Raw genomic sequence first — 15,276 nt, 5'->3', positions numbered from 1 at the left:
ATTAATTCCCAGAGCATTCACAAGTGCCTTTTATGTTGCAAGTCTTCCTTCCTGAATTGTTTTCAATTTTCAATTGAGGGGTTATGTTAAAGCAAATAGATGAACCGAGAGATGAGGGAGGCAGGGGGTGTTGTATCTGAGTCTGAGGTACAACTGTTAAATTGGCTTTGCGGAGAAGAAATCTAAGAGGATGAAGTCAGAGGAATGGGATGGAAAACATACACATGGTGCAACTTCTTCACTAAGTTAGGCAACCTGCTCTCTGGAAAGGGACTATTAAGCCAAGACATTCTTCAAGACCGAGGCTGACCAGAGATGCCTTTTAGTCCACAGGGAGTTATCCTGTTACTCTTTCAGAGTTTGAGAAGGCTTATCAGGAGCGAGGCACCATCACCTTATTCCTGTCTCTTCTCCCCAATTTTCTCAGGGGAATATTTCTGAATATTAGAGACATGGAAAAAAATGTCATATTCTCCTTTTCTCTCTCATGTGGGGATTTCACAATGTAACTACAGGGGCCCTGTAGAATTCTTTCTCTCTCAGTGATCAACAAGAGACAAATGTGAGTGCTTTAACCTCAACAAGTGGTTTTAGTTGAATCTACCAGGAAAAAAAGGTGTAAGAGTGAACTTTGCCCTATCCCAATAATATAGATCTTCACCCAAAACCAATACTCCCATCCTTGGAACACATCACAATTCCCGGACCTGTACACTATTTCAAGCCTCTGGGGTCTGACCTGGACTGCTCTGTGTCCAAGCAGAGTTGTTTTTCCCTCCTTTTGGTACAGATTCAAAACCCTCTGCCTTATGCCCTAACAAAAAAGAGAGAGAGAGAGAGAGGAGAAGAGCGCAGATTGGTTTGGCTCAGTGGATAGAGCGTTGGCCTGTGGATTGAAGGGTCACAGGCAGGAGAGAGGGAGAGAGGGAGAGAGAGAGAGCACAGGGTCAGGCTTTTGGAGAGGAGAGTCATCATTTCCTTCCCTGAACTTTAAATCTACTCTTTCTCAAACACACACACACACACACACACACACACACACACACACACACACCCCTATGTTTTCTCTTCCCAAATAATGCAATCTAGAGACTACAGTCTTGGCAATAGGGACTCTCATTGCTACTTAGTCTATCACAGTTTCTAGGTCTTTCGGTGCACAAAGCTAGAAAAAAAGAACAAATTCTTTTTTCCCTTTCTTTCTAAGAGAATAACCATTTGGATTACACTAATGCCCTAGCCAAAACCAGTGCTATGGGATTTTTACCTGACTTTATCAAACTTAGAACTTTTTCTACTTCTTCCCATGCCCCAAATCCCAGTTCTCAATAACAGCAATATATTCGCACATTTGCTTTATCTCAAAAAACACATTCAATAGTCTTAGACTAAACTACCACCAGCAACATGATTGTCTGAAAAGAGTTTCAAGATTTTTCTTGTACGTTTTATTTCTTTATGGTATAACCCCTAAGAATGTTCACTAAAATGATTATGTTTCAAAGTCATTTGGTATAGTTCCTTTCTATCTTATTAAATCACTAACTTTATATACAATTAAGTGCATTTGTTCCATTTTTCTTTATACTTTTAGATGGTTTTATTTTAATTTTGTTTGTAATTATGTAAAATTTATGTTCAAGACAAGGTCTATATATTCCTATATTCTCTCCTATTCCGTTAGGTGTCAATTGATGTATTTTTAAAGAATTATCATTCCTTTTTTAATGAAAGAAAATACTAAAATGTTATATGTATGTCTGTCTCTATGTATATGTATTTCCTCCTTCTTATATAAGCAGTAGCACATTATTCCCACTTTTTCTCGCCTGAATTTTCATTTAATATAATCTAGGGGTTGTTTCATAACTATATATAAAAATATCCCCCATTCCTTTGTATTGCTGCATAGTATTCCATTGTGTGGTAAACCATTGCCTATTTTACCAGTCTTATATTGATATACATTTGGGTTGTTTCTCTACTTTTGCTGCTAAGTAGATTGTAATGAATAACTTGAACTACACCTCCCTTTGCATGTCTCTCCCTATGTCTTTAGGATAGATTCCTACAAGTAGGATTGCTAAATCAAAAAGTAAACCCAGAGATGGCTTTGCTGTATATTGCCAAATTTCCTTCTAAGGTGGTTATACCATGCTGTATGTTTTCACCAAAAATGTATGAGAATGCCTGTTCCCCCATAGTCTTTCCAACACAGTATACTGTCACTTTTCATTTTTGCCAATTTGAGGGTGGGAAATGGTATTTCACTGAAATACCATCTCTATCTTCTTTTAGTTTTCCCTTATTAGTTGACATCTCTTATTATGAGAAAAGTTGAACATCTTTTCATTGCTGTAATTTAAATTTTTCTCACTGAACTACCTATTCATATATCTAGCGCATTTTTCCTATGGGGTTGTGGAATTTTTCATTTTAGAAAATTTTTATATATTGAAGATGTTAACCCCTGTGTATTATAATAGTTGCAAATATTATATTCCATTTGTCATAAATCTTTTAACTTTGCTTCTTCTATTATCATCGATAGAAAAACTTATTAAGTTTATTTGCTTTGTTTTTGAGGGTCATTAATGTTTATAATTAAACTAGAGGCCCGGTGCACAAATTTGTGCACTGGTGGGGTCCCTTAGCCTGATTGGCGATAGAGGCCTATTCGGGGCTGGCCAATGGGGAGGGAGGGACCCCAAGAGGTTAGGCAGCCAGCCCCCCTGATCTGGGCCTATGGGGGGGCCAACCGGCAGGGGGGAGGGGCCGTGGGAGGTTGGCTGGCCATGGGAGATTGGCTGTGGGAGCACACTGACCACAGGGGGCAGCTCCTGCATTGAGTGTCTGCCCTCTGGTGGTCAGTGCATGTCATAGCAACTGGTCGACCAGTCATTCTGGTCGTCCGGTCGTAAGGGTTGCTTAGGCTGTGTGTGTGTGTGTGTGTGTGTGTGTGTGTGTGTATTGGATTTATCAATCTTATCCTTCATTGCTTCTAGAGTTTGAACCATGCTGAAAATTTTTCTTCACTTCCAGATGATAAAGGAATTCATTCATATTTTCTTTTGGTGCTCATATTATTTTTTTAACTCTACAACTCTGACGCATTTGGAAATTATATTAGAATAGGTTTTAAGTGAATTTATCTTTTTTCCATATGACTATCAAATTATCAACCTGATTTTCGAAAAAGATCTCTACTTTCCCCACTCATTTGAGATGTCACCTTCACTATATACTGCCATTTACATTTCTGGAGTTTCTATTCTGTTCCCTTCCTTGATCTATTCATCTATCTTGTTTAACAATGACCTTAATTAAATGTATTTTACTTTTGGTAGTACTTTTACTACTACCACTGTCTCTACTAATCTACACAATACCACTAATAACAAGGCAATGAGTTATATTTTTAAAAATTAAGTGCCTTCACCAGTGTCACTTCATTTTCACTATATACCTCTGAGGTAGGTAGGAAGAGCACTGCCTATCTTTTTACAGAGGAGACTTTATATAATTTGCCCCCGCTACTGTAGCACCTACATATCTTTATCCTATCACGTTATACTGAAATGACCTATTATGAGTACAATTAGAAAATCCTATGTCTTACATGCTTGGAATATGGTAAATGCTCAATCAGTGCTTGTTATTCTTAAACTGAGTGTAGAGACAGATGCATAACTTATTAAATGACTTACCCAAGGCCTCACAAAATGGCTAAAATGGAACCAAAGCCCAGGCCTAACTTTGCTATATATTATGCTCATTTTATTGCACCACATACTAAAGCATGAAGCATAGAAATCAGCATCCACAGAAGCCTCTGACCCTGTCTCTCAGAGCGCCGTGGCCTGTGGGTCACAGCTAAGCAGAACACGCCGTTCTGGTAGTCTGTGAAATGGGTTCAACATGCCAAAAGGTGTCTGAGAGACCCTCTCTGTCAGCCCCAAATCACAAAAAAGAGGAAAATTAAAGTGTGAGCTTTTATTGAAAGACCACTCTGACATTTTCTGGAATATATAATTATCAAATAATTCTCTGTGTTTGTGTGTGTGTGCATGCTATATATGTACATAAGGTATAGATTCAAAATTTCTAAACAACTATTTAGTATCCACCCATTTGCTTTTCAATCTCATATTTGAAAAAAATATTCATCTAAATAAATAAAATTATTCTCAAGTTATCCAGATATATGTCATTAACTGCCAGCCTATTGTAATCCACAGGTTGAATTTTTTAACATGCAATAAAGTAAGCTTGCTTTGGACATTGACCAAAAAATTTATAAGCTGCTAGTAAAAGTGTAACAGGAAATGTTTGTCATTGGTTTGCTATACACAATACTCTATAAAGCGAATATTTAGTTTTTTTTCATTTTGTTTTGTGTTGCCAAGTTATAAGATCACCCAACTCTGATGAAGTAAAACTCTTCCCTCTCACAAAGTATATAATCTTTATTTTGGCTTCTTCCTCTCTGATGACTAAATTGGAAATCCTCAAAGCTGTAATTCAAAGCCATAGGTGACCTTAAAGAAATGATTTTTTTATATGCTACCTTTTATTTTAAGGTAACTTTTCAAATGTGGACCGTGCATTCCATTATGTTTAGCTGTCAAGCACGGCCTTCATTTGCATTTCTTCCCACTGCTATAATTTTGAGAACTGGCAGGTGACCAAAGAAGAAAAAATGTGCATCTACCATCTAGAGTGCAATGTAGGCTTTTTTATTATAATTAAGTAGCACAGATATTCATGATTAGATGAAGGTCACAGGAGCAGAACATCAGAGCCAAGGACTTGAAGGTACAAAGAATAGAAAAATTGCTTTCTAAAGTTTTTTTTAAATAGTAATGGTGACAATCTTTAAGTTTTGCAATAAAACATTTTAAATAGCTCATCTGTTTTATTTTAAAATGTGCACGCCTGGTGTGCTTGCACATTTAAACTGGAGCTTGAAGTCTCAGTTACTTCCCATTTCTGCTCCTGGTGCAGAAAAGCAATTTGAGAATTATAATGACAATGGATTTTTTTAAAGGCTGAGTCTACATGACACCCAAAACTATTTGTACTGAGGCATGAGTTTTCTATTAAGTTTAATGGATTAATCCAAGGAGGCAGTGTGATGTGTAGATGGAGATGTTTTCAACTCCTAATTTTCAGTGATAATTCTGTGATTTGATAAGACAGGCAGATTACTATACGATTTCTTTGCTTGCCCTCTCTATCTAGCTTATTAGCTCTCTTTCAGTCCAGCTGATCAATTTAGGTTTATTACTTCTCCAGCCCTCTGACTTACAATGCACATTGTTTACTCTTCCTCCACTTCCTTGGCTAAGTTTTCTCCTTCTAATTGATGCAGAGCCCTAGGATTCATTCCAGGGATCCTGGCTCTTCTCTTCCCATCCTCTTTCCTTAAGTAACCTCTAGTTCCATAGTTTTTAATGCCAACTATATACCAAGTGTTCAGTTTCATATAGACCTCTCCTCTCACCTTGAAACTCATGTAGCTGACTTCCTATTCAGCTTTTTTTTAATCCTCACCCAAGGATATTTTTTCCATTGATTTTTAGAGAGAGTGGGAGCGAGAGGGAGAGACAGAGAGAAACACTGATGTGAGAGAGACACATTGATTGGTTAACTCTAGTATGCCCAGACCAAGGCCAGAAGTCTGTAACCGAGGTATGTGCCCTTGATTGGAATCGAACCTGGGACCCTTCAGTCTGCAGGCCAATGCTCTATCCACTGAGCTAAACCAGCTTAGGGCCCTATTTTGACTTGGTTATCTAAATCTCAAAGTTAACCTGACAAAAATTCAACTGTTGATTCTTCCAACTTCAAACTTACTCCTTTTTTATTTTTTCCATCTCAGTGTAAGCCATTAACACGCAGTTGTTCAGGATAGAAAAAGTAGCCGTCCTCAATTTTCTCATTTCTTCAACCTCTTTTCACATTATAAAATTCTATTGATTGTTCAAAAGCACATCCCATCCTGTTCACTTCTCTTCATTGCCACTACTATGTCCAAGTCACCATTACCTTTTGTCTGTCTCCTAGCTTCCTCTCTGATCCCTAAAATCCATTATCCAACCAGTTTCAGAGTAAATTTTAAAAAAATATACATCATATGTTATCTTAACTCTGCATAAAACATCTTAATGGTCTCCCTTAACACTGAGGATAAAATCCAAGCTCCTTAGCTTGATGTAACATCTGACCCCTGACCAACTCTTGGACCACATCTCCTCCCAATCTTTTTCTCACTAACTGAGCTACTGACTCATTGGTCTTAATTGTTCCTGAACTTCTCCCAGCTCATGACATGCTTCGTATATGTTTCCTGAAAAGTTCTTCATTTACTTCCAGTCTATTCAATCATCAGTTCAAATTTCAACTTTTAAAGTCTCCTCTACACCAAACCCCACAATGGGTCTCTATCTTATCTAATTTGTTTCTATCATTGGATTTGTCTAATATTTTCTCGCTTGCTTACTCTCTCATCCCCAATAAAACTTAGGCCTTGCTTACTGCTATATTTTTAAGGCCTAGAAAAGTCCCTGGCACACAGTAGGTACTTAATAAGTATATTAAATGAATAAGTAAGTGCATTCACATTATTTGGCATCAATTATGAGCACTCACAGTGCTGGCTCAAATTTTAGACCTCATTCAAGCTTAATCATTTCTTGTTCTTAACCATTTTGTTTTTTATTGCTTCATATCACCACATCAGATATCATTTTCCTTGTTTAAATAAATTCATTTTTCAAAGTGTGTATTCAGTTGAAGACAGTGCTGCTCAAAGCTTCATCCATGGAGCAGTGCTGATCAATAAACTGTTTTTTATTGCAAGAAAATAAATACAGACACTGAGAGAAAACATGTAGAAGTATTTATGAGAAGTTGCATTTTATGTCTGCTGAATCTAATAATAAAAATATAAGGACTTATATTTGGTATGTCTTTGCTTCTTATTTTAGTCTTTTGGTAGGTCATTTTTATTGTAGTTCACAGATGTATTGACCATGATAGTTCAGAATTTTTTTAAAACTGAGCTTTTAACATAGCTAGTTTAAAATGCACTAATCTAAGCCATCTCTCTTTAGAAATAATATGATAGCAGTATTGGATTGGTTAATAAAATTATAATAAACTTAATCAATTTATCATGCATAAGAGTGGATCAAAATTTACTTTGCAACAGATATATTTGTTTAAAACAAATATTTTATAAAGTCCTTAAATTTGAAATATGGAAGAAAAATAGAGAAAAATATCTTTAGAAATAGTCTTTCATCCTGCAAATAGTTATCATTTAATAATAAAACCTATTTGAAAGTATAGAGTAAGTTGAATCGATGCCAGTAATAACCCAACTATCTATCCACCCAGCACTGTTTTGCAAGAATTGAGCAGAGAACAGGTTGAAAAGAAATAGAGACAAAATCATAAGGAAATGTCAGGAAGGTAAGCCTCCTAGCCCAGACCTGTTCAAATTCAGTCTCTAGTCTGTCTGTTCATCAAGACATTCTCAGTTCTCATCCTACTAAAACCTTAAGTAAACTAATTGAAATAGCTAGGAAAGTCTCATAAGAGAGCAATTCTTCCTGCAATAATAAAGAGATATCCCTATTACTTTTTTCCTAAGAGATACAGACCTTGGCCACTTATAGGTGCTTCTGTCCCTTTGACCTTCTCAGTCCCCCGGCCTTTTATTTGTGTCTGGAAATAGTGACTAAAAAGAGGTAATAGTGACTACACATATGAGCCCATCTTGCATCAGCAATTACCCAACATACTTCCACTTGACCTCTCAACACACTTCACAGAGGCCACCAAAGAACCACTGCTGTAATCATTCTTGGTCACTAATAATTTGTACTGGATTTGATTCAGTGACTAAGAGGTAAAAGGCTCCATATTCAATCATCAGGCCCCCAGCTTCCGCAATTAATCAAAGACTGACATAATAGATCTATTACGATTCTCAAAGAAAAGACCAGGTCAAATCAATATAATCATTCTAACCATAAAAAGCAATATTAATATTCTTCATTCAAATCTAAAATTCAAAACTCTATGGTATTTAAATGAACTTGCTTAGAATGCATTTCATCTAGAATTTTATTCTAGGAAACTTCAACATAATCAAAATGACAACCAAACGCTACTTTGAGTTTTCAAAGCAGTCTTCTTTGGAGAAACTCAGACGTTTTCACATCTACTCTACCATTTACCCTGAAACTATGGTTTGGTGTCTAATGTAATTTGTGAAAGGATTTATCTGGTCAAAGGGGTTCTGTAAGAAATTGTAACAATCATAACAATATAACTGAATTGTTAACTAAACAGTGGCCTTTTACCTGTCCTGTATTGGGAAATCCTGAAGGCGTCCGAGAAAAGGTGGCATCTGAATCATGAAAGAAGCAACAATGCTATTGCAAATCATTAGCAGTAAGGGACTGCAAACATCTAAAGCATTAAAATGCTTCTGCTACTAAAGCAACAGGTATATAAACTCAGAGGAAACTACTGAGACAGTCAAAACCCACTAATCCAATCTGAACTTTTAGTGACACTATCAACATGTATAAAGTCATCTGAAGAGTTCAAAGTTTAACCTTGTGTCTGAAATTCACGGATAAAATCAAAGCAGAGAACACATTTCCCTTCATCTCCATGTCAAAATAAGAAACCACCTTCTACATGACAAGTGAAGAGTATTTATATAACACTTTATATTAAAAAATTGTACCAGTTCTTTGTGTTAAGACTGTAAAAGAAAGTTCAGATTGTCTTATCCATTAATCAGTTAAAGTTAGAGACTTCTGAGAGATTCTAAAAATTTTACTTCGGTGTGTTTTTGTTCTTTCTTCCCCTTTTTAATATGTTCCCGTTGATCGTACCTTTTTCATGTTTTACATCAGCTGTCAAGCACCACTTGGACTGGTCACCAAAATGCAGAACCCTTGTCAGAGCTAGTTTCTTTGAATTCAACCCCCTGGGTGCTAAAGCCTCCTCAATCACTTTACTGTCCTTCATCCATATGATTGTCATCTTTTTGATTGACATCTTGGGAACAGAAGAACAATTCCTTTACTAATACATACTGTCTCCAAATATTTGCAGGTTGCTCCCTCCTGACAACCTTTGGGGTGTTTGTTAATGCACTGAAAACATGCTGTCTACGATATTGCCATCTTCGTGGAGATTTGACGAGCTGGTTAGACCATGTGAAGGAAAAAAATGGTGGCTGCTACAGTGAGCTGCAAGTGGAAGAGACAAAACGTTTCCTCACCCTTCTCCCTCTCATCATTTTTCAGCTTCTTTACAAAATGTGCATAATGCAGGTAAGGAAGGGTAATTAGTACTACCCACAAGAACAATAAAATAATTGCATATTAACAAATAAACACTTGTTTTCATCCCAGCAAACACCTCCCCCATACATTTCGTCAGGCAGTTAAACTGTAAATGCTTTTAATTATTACAGACTCTAATTTCAAGAGCTAAGTCGGGGCAGGTAGAGGCGTAACTGAGGAGACTCTTGTTATGTTGTTTCTCCCATAGAACTATAAGCGTCTGTTGGTGGGTGCAGACAATACTTCAGAGTGCATAGTTATAAAGCAGAAGAGCAGCAAATAAAAATATGAGATCTATGAGCAATTACCCAACCTCCCTTTAGCCAAAGGTTTTGCCTTCCTCGCTCATTAAGCCTTTAAAAACTGCCACTAACAAGTAGCTAGCTTGACTGATTTGAGTCCCACCCCCCACTGTACGCTTAAGTGTAAGAACTAATGAGCAAGTGATTCTCTCCCTACCCACTCGCAGTTCCTTGGTGAATCAGTCAGTCCCTATGCTGTGGAGAAATCAGAGGAAAAAACACTAAATCCAAAATATCTTTTATAGTGTGTACGATTTAAACAATTTTTGATGTAGTAATGCTCAAAGGTTAACATACTTGTGAAGAAATATTATGATTTCTTAATATATTCTCATATATCAAATGATTACAAAAATCCTTGAAGAAATTTGGGACTGTCTTTGTTGCTAACTCCCAACTTGGAATTTAGATGGCTAATGAGTGAGTTGTATTGATATATCATAGACCCACAGAGCTGAAAAGAAACTGAGATTAACTTACTCAACCACTTAATTTGTTGAAAAGGAAACTGAGGCTCGGAAAAAGTAAGTGATTCTGGAGGGACATAGCCATTCTTGGAAAACAGCCATTTTTGTTTGTCATACTGTGTTCTACTTATAAAAACAGCAGAACTGAGTAATTGAAATTAAATCTGTATGTGGATATAATTTCTATCTGATCCTTTATAGACAGGTTTGGTGACCCTTACTCTAAACAGGCATGAAAGCTAGGCTGACTGAGTAGATTCAAACTTCCTCCTGACTCCACAATAGTAGTTGGCACAAAAACCCAATAATATTACCCATATATATGATAATTAATATCATAAAATAATTTAGAATGAAAAAATTAATGAGCACAAAATCACTAAGTGATTTATAGCTGGCCTTGACTTTTCTGTACAAGTAACACAAATTACTGATTCTTTATCTTCATAATGTAGTGACACCTGATATTTCTTTTAAATGAGCCTCCTCTGAAAAATGTCATGTATTTCTTAATTTGACACAAATTACAATAAATTCTGATAAACTAATTTGAAAGCATTTCACCAAATCTAGGGGCCCATTTTATTGCAAAGAATCAAAATGAATACTTATTGGCAACCTATATGTGTCATAGCTTCTTAAAGATGACTTCACATTATCTACTTTAATCCCTACAGCAAGCCTACATAGCTCATACTGTCATCCTAAATCTGAAGCTCAAGAGACATTAAGTGACTTGCAACTTGCTCAAGGTCACCTTACTAGTATGTGGCATAGCGCCCATTCCAACACAGAGCTGATATCAACTCCCACACTCTGCTATTACCCACAATGCCTTTCTTGCAGCTGGGTTAAAAATAAAGACTATATAGGTTCCACATTATATGCAGTCATGTTTATCAGAAACTTCAAAGAAAATAATTAGAATGTACTCAAGAGACGCAAAGGAAACTTCCATTGGGATAGGCTGGAATTAGATTTTTGCTTCCAGAAGAAATAATCACCAGTATAAAAATCATCAAAGAACCAAGAATAAAACATCATAGAATTTCACATTTTAAATTTAGTTGCCATTATTAACCTTCAGTTCCAAGACATACATTAAAAATATGTTGATATGAAGGCCGATGATGTTGCCATTTGACATTCCTTGGCTATTCAAAGGTGAAAATAAATCTCTATTGATAGCAATTATTTCTGAATACTTGGAGGCTTGTCTGAAGTAAAAGTATTTAAAATTTTAAAAGGGGATGATTTCACAACTTGAGGCAGTAGCAAAATGATTTCAAGCTTTTAAGACACTGGAGCCCTTTCTTAGATTAGGCAATATATTAATATTGCTTCACTAAAGATTAATAGTACATTTGCCACATTATTAAGTTAACAGGTTTCTGTGTCTGTGATTCATGCTGATAATAACTTTATTCCTATTAACAATAATTCTCACTTGAAATCAGTAACAGAAACTTCCAGGTTGTGCTGGGAGCCTTTCAGTCTTATAGTGGTTCTGCTGCCAGCACTTTTTAAATATATATATACATCATTCATTTCCCTCTGATTGGGCGATATGTGCCTAATAAGTTTATTGAACTAGCTAACGTTCCCTTCACCTTTGCCATCTGTACCCAAGCAAAACATCCTTGTTTACAACCCCATGGGTCAAATTAAAGATTGGAAGATAAGTTATCACCAGGACATATTTTATATATATAGAAAAAAAAAATCTCACTGAAAATGTGGTTCATTCCTACATAGCAATAGGCTCATTGTACAACTGGTGGGTTAACAGCTGTACTGACTTATGACTGATTCTATACCCTCTCAAATTGCACAACTGATGATAGAGAAGTTAGTGGAAGTTTCAAATGGGAAGTTATCATCTGGATGTTTGAGCAAGGCTGCCCTGCCAGGATGGTGGGAAGATGGGAATCTTGAGGTAGTTCCCACACTATTAAGAAAAATTGCAGAATCCATTCCTCAAGAGCAAGACTTGGGTGTACTTTTCCTCCAAGACACTTAATAGCTTTGTGTGCTACTGGGAATTAAAGAAATTCTCTTCTCCTAATGATAATGATAAAGATGGGATTATTCCAATAAAGCTCATAAACTAGAAAAGTATAGGGGGACCCCCTTCTCCATGACAATGTGCTTTAGTTCTGATGTTATAACCTAACAACAGTTTCGGAATATAAGAGGTTCCAAGTTAGGCTTAGAGTTTTAGTTAGTATTTGAGTTATTTTAAAAATGAAGACATTCTTGGGTGTGGAGAGAGCAGAGCGCCTCAAGAATGGCTTCTCTTTGTACAACACATCCAACAGCAACTTGGGCTTACTCCTCACGGGTGGCAGAATACTATGGCCTTCCTGTGACATTATGCCTTATACATGAGGGGGAAAAAAGAAAAAGGAAAAGAAAAAGAAAAAAAAAGAGGAAAAAAAGAGAAAAAATAAAAAATAAAAATGAAGACATTCTAACTCAACTTTGAGGACTTGGAGTGAGGCAGAGCATCTTTCTTTCTTTCCCCTTCCTTCCTTCCTTCCTTCTTTCCTTCCTTCCTTCCTTCCTTCCTTCCTTCTTTCTTTCTTTTTCTTTCTTTTTCCTTATCTGCTACTTTATTATACAAACCTTTTTCATGTATTTCCCTTTCTGGTTCTCTAGTGCCACACATTGATTTAAAAGGAGAGGAGAGCCCTAGCCCATTTGGCTCAGTGAACAGAGTGTCAGCCTATGGACTGAAGGGTCCTGGGTTTGATTCTGGTCAAGGGAACATATCTCTGTTACAAGCTCTATCACCAGCTCTGGGTTTGGGGTATGTGCAGGAGGCAACCAATCAATGTGTCTCTCTCACATTGGTGTTTCTCTGTCTCTCCCCATTCCACCCCACCCCTTGCACTCTCTCCAAAAATCAATAGGAAAATAACCTCGAATGAGGGTGTGTGTATGTATATGTATGTGTATATATATATCTCCCCCAAATAGAAAAAAGAAATTAAAAAAATTTAAAAGAGGAGAGTAGAGCCATAAGTATGTCTTTTTCTCATGTTGCTTGGCTCATGTTAGAAATGAGGCCAATCCACAAACACAGCCTCTAACAAGTTATGTGCTTCCACAATGGAAAAAAATCATGCTACTAAACTACTATTAAAGGGTCTCTTCTAACCCCAAGCTTTTTTCATCAGAGTGAAAACAAAACACTTAATACTTTCTACTGGTTTTTGGTATATGTAAAACTGAAGTTATTTGATTTTTTGTGTCATCCTAAACACAAAAGTAGGGCCATTTTTACTTTTCATAGGAAAATTAAGAAGACAGACTAGATGACAAAAGATTCCTGCATAAAGAATCAGTATCATTGTCAGTAGACTACACAGAGCTCTTACTGCCCTTGGGGGCTCATAATTGGGACCTTGAAGACCTAGGGAACATTCAGATCATCTGTTACAGACAAGGCATCTGCTGCAGGATTCTTTCTCCAAAGTTAAACCACTGTGTCAACGCTTGCTCCTTTGCCCCCTCAACTATAGATTCCTTCAGGATATTATCTGCAGACCATGAATTCCAACCTGAATATGGATGGATTTCTTCTGCCAATTGCAGTCATGAATGTCACCAGCATCCTGCCACTATTAATTCTGGCTCCTTGTATGGAATATTTCAGCACCTGCCTATTTCCCTCTAAGAGAGATGGACCATTTCTGTTGGCATGCATTTGTAAGTACAATTTACAAGTAAATTATTTGCAACTTTTTAAAATAAAAAGACACTCTGCTGAGCTCTAAGCTGGAGATATGCTCTATAAGGAAAGTCTGATTTTGACAAATTGGGTAGAAGGTGAATTTGAGAGTGATAGCAGGTAATCTCTATGCAGACATTGGTGTCTGCCCCATTCTTTTATGCCTTCTTAGTAGACACACCTGATAGAAAGACATGGTGAAACTTCCAGTACCACCAAATGGCCTATCCTTCTTCAAGTAAAGTAGTCCTCACTCCTAAGTCAATGTTGAGTATGTTCTTAAAATTAACATAAGTAATGAACCTAAAGAGTTAATTTCTGAACCAGTAGCAAAATTTATGAAAAATTAGTACTTTAATTCACAGCTTCAGTATAGTAGTTTGTCAAATAATAAGGTATATAGCAATAATTTTCCAACATTTTTCCAGCTTTATTGAGATATAACTGGCATATAACATTGTGTAAGTTTATGGTGTACGATGTGATGATTTGGCACACATATTTTGAAATGTTTACCCACAGTAGGGTTAGTTAACACATCCTTTGCCTCATATTATTACCATTTTGTTGTTGTTATGATGCTTAAGAACATAAAAACTCTACTCATGTTCTTTTAGTAAAAAAAAAAAAAAAAAAAAAAAAAATTAGGACTCCCTAGCTAGTTTGGCTCAGTAGATAGAGTGTCCAGCCTGTGAACCAAAGGGTCCCAGATTCGATTCTGGTCAAGAGCACTTACCTCAGTTGCAGGCTCCTCCCCAACCCGGGCCCTGGTCAGGGCTCATGCAGAAGGCAACCAATCAATGTGTTTCTCTCACATCGATATTTCTTTCTGTCTTTCCCTCTCTCTTCCACTCTCTCTAAAAATCAATTGAAAAATATCTTCAGATGAGGATTTAAAAAAAATTTAGGATGTTATACTTAGAACACAACTAATGGACCATAAGATATATTTTTTTCTGATTGAAATCGGAGAGAAGGAACTAAAGCCCATTCTGGTCACACTCTCCTCTCCCTGTGTTCCCTGGGCACTGACACGGACAAGAAGACAGGTCCTGATACAGTAAAACCAGGATCAGTCTAAGAATCAGAGATCTGGATCTCAGCCCTTACTCTGCTCCTGGGAGACTTTGAAAAGCCACCTAACCTTTTTTGTCTTCTCATTCACTTATTATTGGCAATGAGAGGCACACCCTAGATAAACCCTCTATTCTGTAAGACTTTTGAAATCACTCAGGATGACATCAGTGCCTGGAGCATAGTCCTGACACATTGTGAAACTCCACAAAATGTTAGCTAGTATTGAGTCATCAGTTGCAATTGTTTGGTAGGCATAAACAGAAAGCAAAGGGAATTGGAAACGCTTAAGAAATATTATATAATGGTAATCTGATGTCTTATTGTCT

At 36.7% G+C, this 15,276-nt stretch overlaps 1 protein-coding gene across 1 annotated transcript in view; it reads left to right on the top strand.

The window, feature by feature from the left end:
- Positions 1 to 15,276, top strand: part of SLC15A5 (solute carrier family 15, member 5) — a 73,543-nt gene that overhangs the window by 18,266 nt on the left and 40,001 nt on the right. The window contains exons 4-5 of the mRNA XM_006773263.2: positions 9,139 to 9,359; positions 13,665 to 13,851. Of these exons, the coding sequence (XP_006773326.1) occupies positions 9,139 to 9,359; positions 13,665 to 13,851 (408 nt within the window). The remainder of the gene's footprint in view (positions 1 to 9,138; positions 9,360 to 13,664; positions 13,852 to 15,276) is intronic.

The sequence above is a fragment of the Myotis davidii genome, unplaced genomic scaffold (assembly GCF_000327345.1).
Source record: "Myotis davidii unplaced genomic scaffold, ASM32734v1 scaffold205, whole genome shotgun sequence".
In the NCBI taxonomy this organism is placed as follows: Eukaryota; Metazoa; Chordata; class Mammalia; order Chiroptera; family Vespertilionidae; genus Myotis; species Myotis davidii.
This window is presented reverse-complemented; position numbering and strand designations above follow the sequence as displayed.